Source organism: Porites lutea, chromosome 4 (genome assembly GCF_958299795.1).
Source record: "Porites lutea chromosome 4, jaPorLute2.1, whole genome shotgun sequence".
In the NCBI taxonomy this organism is placed as follows: Eukaryota; Metazoa; Cnidaria; class Anthozoa; order Scleractinia; family Poritidae; genus Porites; species Porites lutea.
Window position 1 is genome coordinate 26,732,260 of NC_133204.1, and position 18,900 is coordinate 26,751,159.

The 18,900-nt window shown below is 41.9% G+C and overlaps 1 protein-coding gene and 3 non-coding genes across 4 annotated transcripts; 3 read left to right on the forward strand and 1 right to left on the reverse strand.

The window, feature by feature from the left end:
* Positions 1-1,581: 1,581 nt before the first annotated feature.
* On the forward strand, positions 1,582-1,700 carry LOC140936069 (5S ribosomal RNA). Its single transcript, XR_012165294.1, has one exon. It is a non-coding gene; the product is annotated as a 5S ribosomal RNA (ribosomal RNA).
* A 414-nt stretch (positions 1,701-2,114) lies between these two features.
* On the forward strand, positions 2,115-2,233 carry LOC140936092 (5S ribosomal RNA). Its single transcript, XR_012165314.1, has one exon. It is a non-coding gene; the product is annotated as a 5S ribosomal RNA (ribosomal RNA).
* A 414-nt stretch (positions 2,234-2,647) lies between these two features.
* On the forward strand, positions 2,648-2,766 carry LOC140936082 (5S ribosomal RNA). The gene has a single exon (XR_012165305.1). It is a non-coding gene; the product is annotated as a 5S ribosomal RNA (ribosomal RNA).
* A 12,073-nt stretch (positions 2,767-14,839) lies between these two features.
* LOC140934474 (uncharacterized protein F54H12.2-like) lies at positions 14,840-16,216 on the reverse strand. Its single transcript, XM_073384092.1, has one exon. The coding sequence runs from the start codon at positions 16,214-16,216 to the stop codon at positions 14,840-14,842; it is 1,377 nt and encodes a 458-aa protein (XP_073240193.1).
* Positions 16,217-18,900: the final 2,684 nt, after the last annotated feature.

Sequence of the window (18,900 nt, forward strand, 5' to 3'; positions counted from 1 at the left end):
CAGCCTCCGAATAATCGGCCATTGTCACTACTTAATGTTGCGTCTAAAGTTTGCGAGAAAATCGTTCTTGAACAATTTATCACCTACCTGATGTCACGTAACCGCTTGTCATCCCACCAAAGCGGCAACAAGTCACTGCATTCAACTGAGACCTTGAATATTTACACCACGGATCTAATTTTAGAGGCGATGGACAAAAAGGAAATAAGCGCATTAGTCCTACTCGACCTCTCAAAGGCTTTCGACAGTATTTGCCATCAGAAGTTACTCCAGAAGCTCTCCGCTGTAGGCGCCTCACCCGCCGTAGTTCAGTGGTTCCGCAGCTACCTTTCAGACCGGACCCAATCAGTGCGTATCGATTCTGTGCTATCAGATCCATTACCAATCACACACGGAGTCCCCCAGGGAGCGATTCTTTCGCCGCTCCTCTTCTGTATTTATTTAAACGATCTGCCAGGCGCTCCTCAATTCTGCCAGCTCGAGTCATACGTCGATGACTCTAAAGTTTTGCTATCTTTTTCCGTAGCCGATGTCATTGATGCAAAGTTCAAGCTCGAAGATGATTTACGCAATGTTGCCACCTGGTGTTGCACAAATGATTTGTTAATAAATCCTGAGAAAACGAAGTTCATGTTGATCGGCACCAAGCAAATGATAAGTAAACATTCAGTTAATTTTACTGTTTCGTTTATTGGAAAGACACTTATGGCTGTCGAATCAGCAAGAGATCTAGGAGTATACATAGATTTACACCTGACCTATGACACTCATATCTCTCACTTAGTCTCTTCTTGCTTGACTAAACTGGTTCAGATCAACCGCGTGAAATATTGTTTTGATAGGAAGACTTTGGTTTTAATTATTACATCTCTTGTCTTTAGCAAAATGCTCTACTGTTCGACCGTGTGGTCTAATACCTCATCTAAGAACATTGAAAAGCTGCAACTTATTCAGAATTTCGCCTGCAAAATTATCTGCGGCGCTCGGAAATATGACCACGTGACGCCATTACTTGATGAACTCAACTGGCTTCCAGTTAGCAAGATGCTCAAATTCAGAGACGCTGTTAAGGCTTATAAGTGTGCCAGCAATTTAGCTCCTGAATACCTATGTACTAAGTTTAAAAAACGATCTTCTGTACATAATCGCACAACCCGTAATAATGAGAAGTTCGAAATCCCATTATTCAGGTCTGCCACCGGCCAACGAACCTTCGCCTATAAAGCAGTATCCCTGTGGAACACGTTAGACAAAGACCTTAGAAACGCCACAACTGTAAAGGCCTTTAAGAAAGCCCTGAAACTTGTAATGAATGAATGATTGTACGACAGTTAGCATTTAACAATATTAGCTTGTTAGATATAGTTTGCATTTATATTTGTAAATAGGTACTGAAAAACCTTTTTTGGGAGTATTTATAAAAGTTTTATTTATTTATTTATTTAAAACATTTCACCGCAATTCTGTTGTCAAACTATTTCCACTGGTTGCAGACGTCAGGGTTGGCCACTCAGTCCAGTACAGAAGCAAGAAGACGGAACTCAACTATTTGATCTTACCTTTCGGCCGCTTGCTCTCGTCGTCTACGACCACACCACAGGGGAAAAACCGGTTCCCATCCGAACACCGAAGTAAAGTCCTGTCGGGCGGGTCTAGTACCTTGGCGGGGGACCACCTGGGAATAGCCCGTGTTGTAGACATCTCCTTTTGCTCTTCTCGCCAACTATTATCCTTCTGTCTGCTCGCGAGCTTTACGTGATTGTTTTTTTTTTCTCGTTTCTTGTTAGTGTTGTTTAAACTATCCTAAAAGACTAGCCAAAGGCACTGCAAATAACTCTGAACCAAACGAAGACAGGACAGCCCCTACAAAGATTGCCACACTCCCTAGTGTAGTTTCCTCTTTTCCACAAGGTCCATCCTTAGCATGGAATTGAAACTGTGATTCAGATTATTAACGCCATGAGCTTTTTATAGAGGAAAACATTTCACCGCAGTTCTGTTGTCAAACTATTTCCACTGGTTGCAGACGTCAGGGTTGGCCACTCAGTCCAGTACAGAAGCAAGAAGACGGAACTCAACTATTTGATCTTACCTTTCGGCCGCTTGCTCTCGTCGTCTACGACCACACCACAGGGGAAAAACCGGTTCCCATCCGAACACCGAAGTAAAGTCCTGTCGGGCCGGTCTAGTACCTTGGCGGGGGACCACTTGGGAATAGCCTGTGTTGTAGACATCTCCTTTTGCTCTTCTCGCCAACTATTTTTCTTCTGTCTGCTCGCGAGCGTTACGTGATTGTTTTTTTTTTCTCGTTTCTTGTTAGTGTTGTTTAAACTATCCTAAAAGACTAGCCAAAGGCACTGCAAATAACTCTGAACCAAACGAAGACAGGACAGCCCCTACAAAGATTGCCACACTCCCTAGTGTAGTTTCCTCTTTTCCACAAGGTCCATCCTTAGCATGGAATTGAAACTGTGATTCAGATTATTAACGCCATGAGCTTTTTATAGAGGAAAACATTTCACCGCAGTTCTGTTGTCAAACTATTTCCACTGGTTGCAGACGTCAGGGTTGGCCACTCAGTCCAGTACAGAAGAAAGAAGACGGAACTCAACTATTTGATCTTACCTTTCGGCCGCTTGCTCTCGTCGTCTACGACCACACCACAGGGGAAAAACCGGTTCCCATCCGAACACCGAAGTAAAGTCCTGTCGGGCGGGTCTAGTACCTTGGCGGGGGACCACCTGGGAATAGCCCGTGTTGTAGACATCTCCTTTTGCTCTTCTCGCCAACTATTTTTCTTCTGTCTGCTCGCGAGCTTTACGTGATTGTTTTTTTTTTTCTCGTTTCTTGTTAGTGTTGTTTAAACTATCCTAAAAGACTAGCCAAAGGCACTGCAAATAACTCTGAACCAAACGAAGACAGGACAGCCCCTACAAAGATTGCCACACTCCCTAGTGTAGTTTCCTCTTTTCCACAAGGTCCATCCTTAGCATGGAATTGAAACTGTGATTCAGATTATTAACGCCATGAGCTTTTTATAGAGGAAAACATTTCACCGCAGTTCTGTTGTCAAACTATTTCCACTGGTTGCAGACGTCAGGGTTGGCTACTCAGTCCAGTACAGAAGCAAGAAGACGGAACTCAACTATTTGATCTTACCTTTCGGCCGCTTGCTAGTAGTACTAGGCGTCAGTAGTGGTCCCAAAGTATGCCGCCGCCGCTATTGTTTTAAGGCTATTGTTCTAAGTTGTCAATCAAATTAAAAATTCAAGATGGCGCCCGAGAGCAAAAACGTTCTAAAGATCAGGGAATCACCAATTGTTGACAGTTTAATCATGTCGCGCGACGAAAAAAACGTAAGGGTTTATCGGAACCTAGCCAAAAGCGAAGCAAGATACAGACTGAAGGAGAGGATTCTGGAACAAATGATCTTATCCGTGGATTATTTAGATAATTTCCACGAATCATTCATAATGAAACTCGAACACCTAGAATGTGTGTGTCTAGTTAACGCGTTCCAGTGAATGGTTTTGTATGTTAATTCATGTTCGCTTGGAATTTGCATGAAAACTCGTAGAGTCTTAGAGAAAAAAGAAGACCTGAAAGAAAGAAAGATTTGAACCTGTAAGCTTAAACTAAAGTTACCTGGCGTCAGTACTAAGACTTAACGCGTTGCGCTAAGCCCGTTCCCGACGAAAGAAAAAGAAAAAATAAACTAGTCTTTCTCATTATTGGTCATTGACTTTAAATCATTTGGTGGTTTTTAAAAAAACCGTTTGTGGGTTCGTCAAAAGACGAATTAGTAGAATCTGTTCTTCCTACTTAGGAATTGAGAATGGTTGCGAAGTTAAATGGGTAGGCTGAGATGATTTGCCATTTCTCGCCTGGTACTTTCTCAGAATAATACACAGCGATGTGTTTGGCAGGGAAGCCTTCCGGATCTGTACCAATTTGCCGGTTTAGTTTAAACACGAACAAATAAAAGCGTTTATGATATTCGTTCCATCCCTCGTGTATGACGGACACGTCTTCGCTGTTTTCTTCCCAGGTGAGTTCGGAGACAGTCTTTAACAAATCGACTAAATCAATTTGTGACTCAAACTTCGACGCTCTCACATGTTCATGTTTTAAAACATGCCTCTCGTTGATATGATCTGCTTGCTTTTGTGTCAGGAACGTTCCCTCGGTTTCAAATGGCAAAGCCATGGTTGAAAATAAAATTTTTTCTGGTTCATCTTAAAACAGATTGCAACACAAAAGACTCAAACTTGAAAAAGAGCGAAAAGGGTTATTATTTTTGCCGCCCGCCGTTCAACTAAAAAGAGCAGCGAACTTTTTGCCGCGAAGGTTCAAAAACTTAAAAGAACGGCGAAAAATTAAATGGTTTTTTACCGCTCCACTTGAATTGTCCCCGCACCAATCAGCGTGAATCTCCCATGAACAGCATAAAGGTAGAGTGAATTTGGAAAAGTCATTTTGCTCTGCTCATCCCAGTGTCAAGATATTCAATTGCTCAAAGATGAAGACTTTGTATGAACTTGCCTTGGAAGCTGTCCCTAACAAGGGTTTAATGGCTGAGACGTTTCTGGTCCCTTGTCATCCGATTGCCAAAGAACTTCAAGCCCGGCAGTACATTGAAGACAGAAATAAGTATAGACAACAACACCGCGTCAATTTCAGGTTTGTCTACGCTGATTTGTGTTTTATCCAAGCCTTGTTTTTAAACTTAGACATTTACCCGAGTGATGTTACGTTTTTAAATCGAATGTGGAAACAAATCGACGATTTACTTTAGTCCCTGTTTTGTTTTAGACCTATTCTGGAATCCCTGTTTTGGATAAAAGATTGCATATGGCTTAGTGTGAAGACGAAATGTTATATGATTGAACTGTAAAAACGTGTTTTTAAACGCGCTTGTTGATGTTTTATTTTAGAAATTGTTTGAATCAGTTGAAACAGCGAAGATGGGCCATGTATTGTCATAAAACAGAATGGATTCCCGTCAATGCGGAGAACCTTTTGTGTTCTCAATGTAAAAGAATTAGGTCAACACAGTTAACTTTAGATGGTTTACGTTTGCAAAGGCAAAAGAAATCTGTAGATAAAAATGAAGAGGCACGTTTAATTCGGCGTTTTTACTATACGCCAATTCGTAGACGTTTAGGGTTAGAATTTGAGTAAGTTGTTGTTTTTATTTTCTGTTTAGCAAATATTGCGACAAATCAAGAAGCGTCATTTTTGTAGATCGACCCAATGGCTTTCGTTTCATGAAGAATTTTGTTCTCAGTGTTTTAGAATTGGAGTTGATTGTTTGACGGTAACCGGTCAAATGAAATATGACCGATACGAACGAGTTAATTTTGAACATGAACGGCGAAAAATCTTTAAGCTATACAGGGGTACAGGAATTTTAAGAAGACGTCAGGCACTTGAACACAGAGTAATCCAATCTTTGGGTCTTTTTTAGAAAAGTGATGCAAGATATCCGTTTTTCGCCGCTAAATCCTTTTACAGAGTGGATCGAAATCAATAGGCAGACCACTGATTTTCGTATTACAATTTTAAATGTAACGATCGATGATGTAAAGCTTGTGGACAATCCTTTTTTTCCTGCTATTGAAACAATGATTGAACGTTTTGAGCTAATGCAAGTCTGATTTTCTCTGGAACAGTTACTTCCGCCGAATGGGGAATACCAAGGTGAAGCGGTAGCGGAAGCCTTCCATCAAGGTTTGATTAATTTTATCCGCGATCCTCGCAATGGTATTGTCAATCCTCAGGATTATTCGATGTCTATGGCTATTCACCACAGTACAGGGACCCACACATGGACCAGCTGCCCGAGAGTTCCACTGAGTGAGTGGATTCAGGGATCGCCACTGACTCGGCAATGGCTAGAAAGACTGGCTAAACAACTTAACTCAGCGGAAAGTTTCGATGCCGCGAGCGGGGATTTTAACGCCGAACTGTCTTTTTTTAAGACGCAGCAACGTGGTGGAAGACCAGCCAAAAACAAGCCTGGTAACAAGTCGTTTGAGCAGTTACTGAAAAAGAGATCTGTGATCACGATTAAAAACAAAGATGAACTGTGTTTCGCGCGAGCCTTGGTTTGCACCAAAGCCTTTGTCGACCAAGACCCTCAGTATCAAAATATTTCTAAAGGACGTGGAATGCAGGGTCATCTTACCTACAAACTGCATCAAGAAACCGGGGTTCCTGAAGGACTGTGCGGTTTACCCGAAATTCAGAGAATGCAAGATCATCTTGGTCCTCAAGGATACCAGATTAAAATCTTTGAAGGACTCTGTGGGGCACTCTGGTATTGTGACCCGTCGTTTGATTCAGCACCTAAAAAACTGTGCCTGCTCAAAGTAGAACAACATTTTCACGGATTACAAAGTGTGCCAGCCCTCCTAAACAAGAGTTATTACTGTCATCAATGTAACAAAGGTTACGATCATGAAGATGCACAACATCATAATTGTTCTCGTCAAAACTGTGACAAATGTCGAAGAAAAAACGGCGAATGCCCTGATTTTCAAGAAAAAAAGTCTGCTAACGTCTACTGCAATGATTGCGGTCAGTCTTTTCACGGGCAAAACTGTTTTACCGCTCACAAGAAAAAACTATGTCGTTTATTCAAAAAGTGTCCGGAGTGTTGTAAAGTCTATAAGTTTTCCAAGAAAAAGAAGCATGTGTGCGGAGAATACAAATGTCCTAACTGCCGAGAGAAAGTTTTGCCGAACCACCAGTGTTACATTCAACCGCCTGGAATGGAGTTCAGCAATCTTCTTGACCAGGTGGACGATTTAAACGAGGAAGACCGTGCGATTCTGGAAGACATGGTTGAAGCGGAAGCCGCGGAAAAAAGTCAAAAAGAAGAGGACGAAGAACCGCCCCCGCTGGTGTGTTGTATTGATTTTGAATGTGGGTTGGATGAAAATAAGGATTTTGAGGATGTGCGTGTGGGCTGGCAATATGTGAATGTGGAAGGTAGCTACCGCGAAGCAGGCAAGGCATCGGATATGTTGAAGGATGTGATGGCGAAAACGGTTACCGCGGACATGAAAGAACGGAAAGTGTTTGTGTTTGCTCACAACACGCGAGGGTTTGATTCGTCTTTTATTTTGCAGTTGTTGTATGATAAGGGTTACAAAGTCGAAAAGGTCTTGAGTATGGGGGCGAAATTTTTGTCGTTTCAGTGTGGTAATATGATTTTTCGGGATTCTCTTAATTTTTTTAACATGCCTTTGGAACGCTTGCCGGCTACATTTAATTTGAAGGAAGCGCATAAGGGTTTCTTCCCTTATTCTTACATTTCTGAAGACAAGATTTATTACGTTGGACGCTACCCAAAAGCAGAAGAATACCATCCCGAACGAATGAACGAAAAACGGAGAAAGGAATTTTTAACTTGGCACAAAGAAAAAGTTAACAGCGGCGCCATCTTTGATTGCCAAAAAGAACTATCTGCGTACCTGAAAAGCGATGTCCAAGTGCTAACGGAATCCATGGAAACATTTGCCAGTGAAATGTTAGAGCTGACTGGCATAGACCCTACGGTGGAATGTGTCACCATTGCAAGTACGGCGTTTAAAGTTTTCCAGACCAAGTTTTTGGAGCCGTACACGATTGCCTTGGAACCCCTCGGCGGATGGCGCCACAACCAGCAGAAACAGAGTGTGGAAGCCCTGCAGTGGTTAGAATTTCAAAATGCCAAGATTGGCGGCGGCATTCAGGTAACTAGTCTTTTACACACTTAAGAATTTAAGTTGCAGTCAAAGTCTACACTTAAGAAAAATTAGTTGCAGTGTTTTACCGCAAATATCATTTCGTGAAATGTTTACTACGGTGCAATGGTCTATGCACGCTACAAATAAAAAATTACAGTGTTTTGTATGGGAATTATGTTGAAAAAGTCTGCATTTTAAAAATTTAACATGCAGTGTTTTACTGTATTTTTCAGTATGCGAAATGTTTACTACTGTGCAAACGAAGATGCACAATCGAAAAATTATAATCTGCGGACCGTCAAGTAAACAATAACAAATGTATATATTTTTTCTCTTTTTCAGCATGTACGAAATTCATTGAATGGGGAAGCCAAAGTCATCACCCCAGCCCAAACTTACAACGTGGATGGTTTTCACGCTGCCAGCAATACGGTCTTCGAGTACCAGGGTTGCATCTTTCACGGATGCTTTAAATGTTACCCGAAGCAAAGAAACCTGAAGCGCTTCTGCCATCCAGATCGAACTGTGAGAGAAGTCTACGAGGCAACCCTAAAGAAAACGGCCATCCTCCGTGACGCTGGATACAACGTGGTTGAAATGTGGGGGTGTGACTTTGCGAAGCAGAAAGAAACCGATCCAGAGCTGGCCGAATTCTTGGAACACTTTGAATTTGTGCCACCGCTTGAACCGCGAGATGCGTTCTTTGGGGGTCGAACGGGCGCTGCGACCCTGTACTCAAAAACCGCTGAAGATGAAGAGATTTGCTATGTTGATTTTACAAGCTTGTATCCAAGTATTAACAAATATGGAACTTATCCAGTGGGATTTCCGCGGATTTTTTATCAGCCGGAAAACCAGAACATTAACGATTACTTTGGTCTCGCGCAAGTGGATATCCTGCCTCCTCAACGCTTGTACCACCCCGTTCTGCCTGTCAGGGCAGGGGGGAAACTTACTTTCCCTCTTTGCAGGTCCTGTGTTGCGGAAGAATTAGCCAACCCCTTGCTGGAACGAAGTAATATGTGTGGTCACACCCGTGAGCAACGTATGCTGAAAGGGACCTGGTGTACGCCTGAACTACAGAAAGCCGTGGAAAAGGGGTACCAAATACAGAAAATCCATGAAGTGTGGCACTTTCCCGAAGAAAATCGCCGCGAAGGTCTTTTCGCTGGCTACGTGAATACCTGGTTGAAGCTTAAACAGGAGAGCGCCGGATGGCCCGCGGGTGTGGAAACCCCAGAGCAGAAAGCAGAGTACGTAAAGAAGTATGAAGAACACGAGGGGATTAAGCTGGATCCTGAAAAGATTGCTTTGAATCCGGGCAGAAAAAGCATTGCGAAATTACTTTTGAACAGGTAACTAGTTATATTAAATTGTTTAAGTTGCAGTCAAAGTCTACACTTAAGAAAAATTAGTTGCAGTGTTTTACTGCAAATTTTAATTCGTGAAATGATTACTCCCTTGCAAACGCGAATGCACGATCGAAAAATTATAATCTGCGGACCATACTAAGAAATCAATAACATTACTTTTTTCTTTTTCAGCTTATGGGGGAAATTTGGTGAGCGACAGAACAAGCCTGTGACGCACTGCATCACTCAACCCTCACAGTTGTTTCAGCTGCTAGAAGACCCGGTGAATGAGATTCACAGTGTACGTATCTGCTCCGAAGATGTGATGGAGTTGGTGGTCACTAAAAACGAAGACGAATACCAGCGTTCGTTCAAGCAAAAACGTCTTCATCGCGGCCTTCACGACTTCGCTGGCTCGCCTCAAGCTTTACGATGCCCTTGATTTTTTAGGTGACCGAGTCTTGTATTACGATACAGACTCGGTCATTTATAAAACCAAGCGGGGTCAAGACAAGCTCCCGCTGGGAGATTTTTTGGGACAATTCACGGACGAACTTGACGGCGACGTGATCGTGGAATTTTGCAGTGGCGGTGCGAAAAACTATGGCTACTTGACGAAGAAAGGTTAAGTCGAATGTAAAGTACGTGGGTTTTCTCTCAATTATGAGACAAAACAAACCTTAAATTACTACACGATGAAAGAAAACATTTTAAAAGAGTTAGACGAACCGTTGGAAAAAGCGCGCCGAATGGCGATCACGATTCCTGATTTTTTTTAACGCAATCAGCTCACCAAGAAAATCAAGCTCACGGAACGTAAAAAACATTATCAGCTGGTGTTTGATAAACGCGTGATTGACCCCGCCACTCGCTCTTCTACGCCGTATGGCTACAATTGGTTTGGAGCAGAGGTGGAACTTTTAATGGATTTGTAAAAATAGTGCGGGTACGGTTTGCTTGGTAGCGCCAACCCGCTTTAGCTTTTGTATGTAGTTTTTATAGGGGTACAGTAGCTTGGAAGCGCGAACCCCTTGCATGCTTTGTTTTTGAAATTAAAATAGGATTTGTAACGTTTTATCGAAGGGAGGTAAAACGGCTTAATAAACTAAGTTCGCGACACAATTGATTGGGGTGGTCTCTGTTTGTATAAATAGAGGGAACAGGGTTGGTCAAGTTACTTTTCGTAAACATGTCGAACATTTACTTAACCCTCGTAAGCGATGTCACCCAAACATACGTGAGTAATGTGGCAAATCAGTTTAAAGTCAAACCTGGGTTAAGATTACACGGGGAAGGATGGAAAGTCTCAATTGCTTCGGCAATTTTGCCTAAAATGTCTCTATTTAAAGACTTGCAGAGTGCCGATGTGAATTTAATAGAATTATGGGCTGAGACTGAAAAAGCAAATCAATCCGGTGTGTCGCAAAAAGGCTATATCAGTGCAAGTGATTTACGTGAATGGGAAAAAGCAGGCGCCTGTCATGAAGGGGTGGATTTTTTTAATACAGTGAAACATAGAATAGAAGAAACAGCGCACGCTAGTTTGGATGATGGTTTTAAGTTTAGTTCAGCCCGTTGGCATACATTAGTGTGGAATAAAGACGGTGTGCAACCGGAACTCCTCTTAACTCATAGCCATACGGACAATTCAATTTATGTCTACAAACCGTTGGCGGAAACATTGCATTGGATAAATACCAAGTCTAATCAAGCCGATAGCATGGGACCAAATTTGGTACATAGCTACCCCAATCACACTAAAGGAGCCAGTTCCTTGGAGACGGGAAAACCCACCCAAATACTTGGCAATTGGCTTCATTTAAGTACTCTCTCCGATTGGCGTTTTATTAACCTCAATCAAAGTTTTGAAGATGCCTTAAACCTCTACCCCAGACCGCTGGAAGTCTCAGCCAAAGTGACCGCTAACAGCGTGACCGTCACGCAATCCTTAGGCCAAGTCTATTATGCGCCTGAAGGAAGACAACGCTATGCGTTTTCACCCACCCGAGAAAACTTTTACGAGGTACAAGACAATCATTGGGGAGAGGTTGAAATCACGCTCAAAGAATTAAATGGGACACTAGTTCAATTTCAATCGGATAGTCAGTGCATGATTCGACTGCATTTTAAGAAAGAATAAGACACAATTCAATTGTAACAACAAATTTTTATTAAGTGAATAAAAAAACAAACAGAATTACAGCTTAAGTTTGCGTTTTGTCTGCATAATGGCTTTGACGATCCGTTCTTGTTTGGTTTTCTTCCCTGGGAGGTTTGTAATAGCGCGTATCATTTTATCGTCCGCTTTCCACTTGTCCTTTAAACTTTTAGCTTTGGAATAATCGATGTCATGGATTTTCGCTAATTCGTCTAATCTATTGATGCCTCGGTCACCCCTCTTCAGTCTTTGTTGAAGCCGGGTCCCTGGACCAAGGTAACTTGCGTTAGGCCAATGAAACTCTTTGCCTGTTTTTTCAATTAATTTTTGAATATCCAACGCAGCCCCACGCTGACCGCGCTTTTTTCCCTTTTGCGGTCTTTTTCTGCGAGCCTTCCTTTTACCAATCCTTGCCATCTAATCGTCTTTTTGCTGGTGTCCCAAACGGTTTCCAGCCTGGAGCAGTTGCGAGTTTTTTTAAGGCTCTTTCTGTAGCCCTTTTTGATGCCTCGTTAAATTTTTTTTCAATACTCTCCCGAGCTTTTTTCCAAGGGGATTTAGCAGCAAAGCCTTCTTCTTCTTCCGCTGTACTAAAAACACTGGAAGGAGGGGAAGGAGTCTTTTTCTTTTTAGGGGTCTTGTAACCAGATGAAGGAGTCTTTTTAGGGGTCTTGGGTAACAACCGCTTTGCTTTGGATTCGGTCTTAAAGGTCAACTTGGGTTTTTCACTGGTGGAGGGAGTTTGTTTAACTACAGGTGTTTGTAACACTGAATGAGGGGTCACTGATTCTGCTTTCCTTTTTATAGCTTTACTGATTTTTGAAATGTTCCCCATAAATTGCTGTAATGGACCAACCGCTAAATTTCCCTCCTCATCATCGCTATCGGAAACATCCTGCCCTATCCCGCGCGTTCCTCCTGGCTGACGAATTTTCTTAACCCATTGTTGTAATTCTCGGTTCACGGATTTCAAACGGGGTTCTTTCCAAGTATCTGGCGCAGGACTCTCCAGCAAAAGTTCTTTTTGAGCGGCTAAACCAGCAGCTTTGGTTAAGCGGCTATCGTCTAAAAGATTAGATTTGTATTTATCCCGCAAACGTAAAAATTTCACAGAGTTTTCAATCGGTGTGGATGAAATACCGTCCATGATGGCAAATGAACATCCTAGTCAAGCCATGCGCTTATATCTGTTTGGGTCTGCATCTCCCTTTGAGTTTTTGTTGAAACTCTTTGATCATTTGTGCAATGAGAAGCACATAATCTAATATGCATAGGAGTCGTTGTAACACTTTACGTTTCATGACTTAATAACGATAATGTTTTTTTAGCGCAGTGATAGCAGCGATTTAATTCTTTCCACGCACCGGCTCCTATTTGTGTAGTCATCAGATCTTTGCGCCTTTTTATACTCTGACGAGGATTCGCAATGACTCGGAGAGATTGACGATAGGGTTTTAAACGACTGACAGTCTTTCTACCAGGTCGTACAGCCCCACGCAACGTGTTCATCACCAGTTCACTCACTGCATTAATTTGATCCGCATTCGCATAACGTAATTTTTGCTGACGTTTATTTTGATTTGCTTCTTTTAAGACATCTCTTAAGAAATGACTCTGTCTTGTCATTCGCCCCGTCATGATGTTTATTTTTTCATTCGTTTACGTCTCCTTTTATACTTCTTTTTCTCTAAAGCTCGTAACGCTTTCCGAGTGCCATAATTAGCCGCCGCGCCTAAACCACCTAAAGCAACGGCTTTTCCACCACTCACTAAGGCTGGAATAGCTGCTGCTAACAGAGGAGCAATACCTCCTCTCTGTCTTCCTACACCAGGTCTACCTTTTCTTCTTTTTCCTTTTTGTTTCATGATGACGAATGCGTTGGTTTGAGATAGAACGGCTATTTATATCTTCGTCAAAGGTATGAACGCGTGTTGTTCCCTCTGCTTTTGTTAAATGACTCCAAATGCGAAAACAGTCATCCGAGGCAGGATGTAAATCCAACATAAAATAACCAAAAGGACGGGCTGTTACCTTTAAAAACAATTTGAGTACTTGACGCCATTTTTCAGGGTACACTTGAAGCAGTAAATGTCGAATGCCTGTCTTATCCCTGGGTGATTTAAAACAAATCACATAGTGTGCATTGCGGTTAATAGTTTTCGCAAACTTGCCCGGGGGAAAGAGATCTTGTGTAATATAAAGAGCGGTAATGCCTCGATGGTGAGAATCTTTCGTAAATAAATCCAAGACGCGTTTATCACTCCCTGATTCTTCCATTAAATCATCCAAAATGAGTATGCCATGATGTTTAGGTTTAAACCATTTAACAAGAGCCTCTTCGGGAGGAAGTCCTTTGTAAAAATTAACGTGTTTTTTCATGCGATCAAATCGGGGTTGCCATCGATCATAACAATATACCACTTTTTTCGGAGGAGGGTCAAACAATGTTTTTTCTTTGAGTAATTTTTCCACTAATTCGCTTTTCCCACTACCTGAGGGACCCGCTACAATCACACTAGAGGGTTGTCGAATCATTTTCGCCGTCTGTAATGGTGTACGTTATCTTTTATACCTTTCAGCGCTTGTTTCCCTAAAAAGGCCCCTAATTTGATAAAACTAGGAGAAGGACCAGACAACCCCATGGCTACCCCTTCGGCAATTTTATCCACAAGACGCGGTTTTCGCCTAAATCTCGCACCCCCTTTTTGACTTTTTCGTTTTATGACTCGACGTTTTCGCCTTCGGGCCATAGTTGTTGATACAACCGCGGTGAGTTCAACTGAATGAGGATTAGTATCTGATCTTTCAAATGCGTTTCACCTATTCCTTTTATATGATTTTTTAAGTCCCACCACAACTGAGCTTGCACTAAACATCGTACAAATTGCCAATGATACCCATCCCACAGATCTGCTGGATCCAGACAGAGTTTGATCCATTCTTGTTTGTGATCCTTCCAATAAGACCATTCTTTTTCTAACAGGGCATCGAGCACTTTTTGAACATCCCCCCGTAATATCATGATAAAAATGACACAGTCAGAAGTAACACACACACAATTTTATTAATGAATGAAAAAAGAAGAACGGTTTACATTACATTGCTCATACTCTGTCAGCTCTGTTTTAATGAGACGCTGCAGTTGGTCTGCGACTCGCCTATCATTTAACACTAAATTATTGGAATGCCACTGAGCTAAAAAATCTTGAAAAGAGGCATGTCTGGCTTTTGCTTTTAAAAAGAAAAGGGCATAATGCCCACACGTAAAACTATCCATGGCTTGTAAAGTCTGATCACTGCTAATGATTTCTTTCCACTGGCTCAACTAAGCTTGTAAGGTAGGATTTTTGTAGGTAGAAAGAGGTAACCCATAACTGTCAAAGACTTCACATGTAGTTCCTTCGGTCCAAAGGGCTAACCAATGTTCACCCGGTTGACTAGCTGGATCTGTGTTAACAATGTAAGCATTCACTCGTTTCTTAGACACGGGAGGTAATTGATCTGCTGGAAACACACCACGAAAATAGGGTCGTAATTCGCGATCGTCTTCTGCTAAGTATTTGAGGACTGTATCACTGAGAGGTACGAACTCCATCCTAGCTGTTGATGGAATAAAGAATGCCTCCCCACTGGTCTATTTCATAGACATTTTCGTACTCACTCCAAATTACCACGGTCACGTTGTGACCTACATTGGCTCTGAAGTCAATTTCATAACTGACATTCCCCGTGAGTTTAGGATTTCTATAGCTAGGATCATCCGCATCCCCAGGAGCATTGTTAAACATGAACAAGGTACAATTGTTGCCTTTTCCCCAGTCGCTTGGGAGCAGCATGGGTACCCTGTGGTGCTTGTAAGCGCCTGACGCTGTGAGGAAGCGATCATAGCCTACTAAATCTTCTGCTTTGGAATTGCCTGTTAGTTCCAAGGCTCTATACGGGTATTCTTCGCCGTCAATCCGTTGTCGAACTCTGGTGACACCAAACTTTTCATAGACATAAGGGTAATACTTCAGACTTCCATTGTAATTCGTGGAATTCATGAGTCCGATAATGACTTTGACAGGAACCTTGTTCAAGAAGACATTGTCCTGAGACCAACGAGTGCTGTTTCCATCGAACGAATACGTTCGGATTTCACTTCGAACTACAGGGTAGCGGACTTTTTTGGTTTTACTCAAACTTCTTTCTTTTTGTAGCCTGGAATACACAGAGGCATTGAGAGTGACTTTTTTCATCCACAGAGTGACAAACAAATCATTGTCTCCCAGTGTTGGAATCTTTTTGTTGACAGTCGTAGTCGTGTCTGGGGTACCAAAAAGAAACATGTTGCTGTCATTCAAATACAATTCCAAATCAATCTGCACGTTAGGAACCAAACATTTGCCTGTTTTGAACACCGCGATGTGGGGTTTGATGATTAAGGTATGATACGCTTTGCCGAGTAAGCGACTGGTGAGTGCTTTCAAGCCTGTTTTTCCACTCCAGTCGTTGGGGTTGGGTTTATCATTAGTGCCTGCATTGGTAGGGGTTAATTCTTCAAGGACATTGAGTTCATTCACCCATCCTTGAGCTGCCAAGGTCGTTTCTCCTTCTTGGCGATTAAAATTCTGTAGGGTTTCTAGGTAAGCTTTCTGGTGATAGGCATTGCTTTGTTCTGTCATCAACACTCCATTGAAAGACACATTCATTTGATTAAAGAGAGAATGACCAAAATTGTTGACGCAATAGACATATTTGGTATCATTACCATCCGAAGCCCCTGTTTCATCATTGGAAAGTCCTCCTGTCCCTGTGGTGTTCATACGCACTTTGATTTCTAGCTTGGTTTCATTCAAATCATAATAATCATCCCCTGCCGGTACAGTAAAAAGAATAGGACGTGTTCCAGTATTAGCTGGTTTGAAAGGAATCCACCGTTTGGCTTCATACCTATAGTCAATGTTGGGAATGTCAAACAGATTCAGCGACATGTTGACGGACTGATAGCTTAACGTCGTCTGCGTCGTCTATTTATACGTTTCCGTCCTTTGTTTTTCCAAGGGTAGATGACTGGATGCACTTTCCCTCCTTTTTGTTTTCTTAAAGAACGAAGAATCGTTGGATCTAATGGTTTATAGGTAGTGGATCCCCATGGGTTGGTAGGTTGTCTAAAAATAGTACCTCCGCGTTGATAGGGAGAATGGTAACGACCCACTGATCGTTGATGTCTTATGTGAGATTGTGAATTTTGTCCTCGCCGCATGTTTTACACACCTAAAATGTCTTTAACACGTTGTCGTTTCTTTTTATAGGTTTGTTTGGCTTTGGTTTTAACCGCAAGACCAATAGCTGCGGGTATTTTACGTTTGAGTCCTCTTTTTAAAACGTCTCCTGAACCTTTTAAGGCTTCGGAGGCTGACGCCCCTTTTTCATAAGCATGTAATCCGTGTCCAATCGAGCGAACTACACTCGGCCCCGCTAATTTTACCAATTCTTGCATAAAACCACTCCCGTACATAGTGGGGGTATGATAACGCGTCAGTGATCCTCCTAACATGTTGTTTGCTGTAGTTGTGATGTTTCCATAATACAGGGTCTCTTTTATACTTGTTGAAAACCAAGGGTAATGATGGTTTTGCCTGGGGATAAGACCAACAAGGACCCATCTGGTGTAGCCAACGACACTTCAATGCTTTCCATGTGTTGATTTCGAACTCGAATCCATTCACGATGGTAAGGTTCTATGGTCGCTCTCCCTTCTCCTTTTCTTTCTAATTCCACTTTTCTTAACAGCGAATGTCGTTGTGATCCTACAATGGTGGATTCTACAGCATCGCAATAAATCATGACCGTTTGTTTTACGGTTCCCACATGCGTATTAAACAGGACATTCAGATTTTGAAAATGCCAATCCACAGTACGCGTGAGATATAGATACGATTGACCGTTCTCTTGTTTGACTTTGAATAACGAGTTTCCCCCTAATAAATCTGATGGACTAATGCTCACAAAATGCTCTCCTAGCCATTGATACTTATCATTGCTTTTGACGGGTGGAGTGGATGTCGTATAAGTGGTTGTGGGTAAGACAAAGTCTAAATTGGGTCCTAATTGGTATTGGTTGTTTTTGTCTTTGAACAATAAACCAAACTTTTCCGCAAAATCCACATGTATCCCTACAGAGGAAAGGGGGTGAATTTTTAGCTGTCTGTCACGAGCAAACGCATCTTCACGGGATACTTTTTTCAACACGAGGGTGTTTTCGTTCCATTCAAAGGTGGGTTTCCAAGTAGATTTCAGGGAAACAGTGCCTGTATTACCTTTGGTTGTTTTCCAAGTGTCGAAGGTTGACTTTACATCTTCCATGATGGTTTGTTCCATATGGGTCATAATATTCTGCCATAATTGATGACCTGAATAGACAGGATACGAACTACCCATGACATCTTTCAAAGTCACAGTTTTGTCTTTGGGCTCAAAGTTAATAAACCAATCACTGGCCACAGCATGACGCTTGGTCAAGGTGTAGCGATAGTTGAGTATCTTGGTGTCACTATTACTGTGAATGACCGCAGAACTATGTCCTACATCAGGGACCGAGACACTCCACAAACTGGCTTGCCAGGTATTGCCTTCTAAATTGAGTCGCACCGGTAAACGCACTTTAAAATTATTATTTTGGTTTTGGGGATGTTCGTCCGTGGGATCGCTGATCAAGGTTAATCGAAAACTCTTCATAACACTTGCAAATCTTTTTTCCAAACCCAAGAGTTATATTTTTTCGGCCAACCCTTCCAAGACACAAAGACTTGTTTTCCTTTGCGTTTTAAAACTTGATCAATACGAAATAATGAATCGTCTGCGACATTGACCTTTTGCAGATCTGGTTCATAAAACGTTCCTTTTATAGGAGACCCGTCCCATTCCGTGAGTTTATACGTTACCACTGGTTTTGTGGTATAGATTTGTTTCACTAAAAACACTTCTTCGGTCCACCCAGGCAAATACCCTTTTTTAAAAGAACGGAATTTTTTATTGAGTCTTACTTTATCACCTACTTGACATTGCGGTTTTTTCACTTTGTTGTCTTTTTTCGTATCGTATAAACGATACCAAATTTCGGTTTCGTTGGACTCGTTGACATTGACAGGTTTCTCTTGAATACTACGATGATAGGAATGATTATATGCTTTCACTAAAGCAGGCAACACATCAATATACTTGAGCGTATTATGCGCAGTAAAATAGCGAAACATGTTCGTTTTCAAAGTTCGATTCCAACGTTCCACTACGGAACCGTGAGGATCTCCATGGGTAGAAAAATGATTCACACCCTGTTTTTTAAAAAAGGATTGCACTTTAACATTATAAAATTCACCGCCAAAATCCGTTTGTACTTTTTGAGGTAAACGATCTCCTAATCTTGCCCATAGTCTTTGTAAGGCTTCTACCATCGCTGTTGCGCTTTTACTCTTTAACGGTTCTACCCAGGCAAATTTTGAGAGCACATCAATCACCGTCAGTAAATATTTGTACCCTTTGTTGTATTTGGCTAGTTTTTGCATGTCTACCAAGTCCATGACAAATTGTTCGTTGATTTTAAACACCAGGGTGGGTAACGTTTTAAAACGTCGACGCCTTGGTTTATGCAGGGTGTAACTCAGCACTTGTTGCA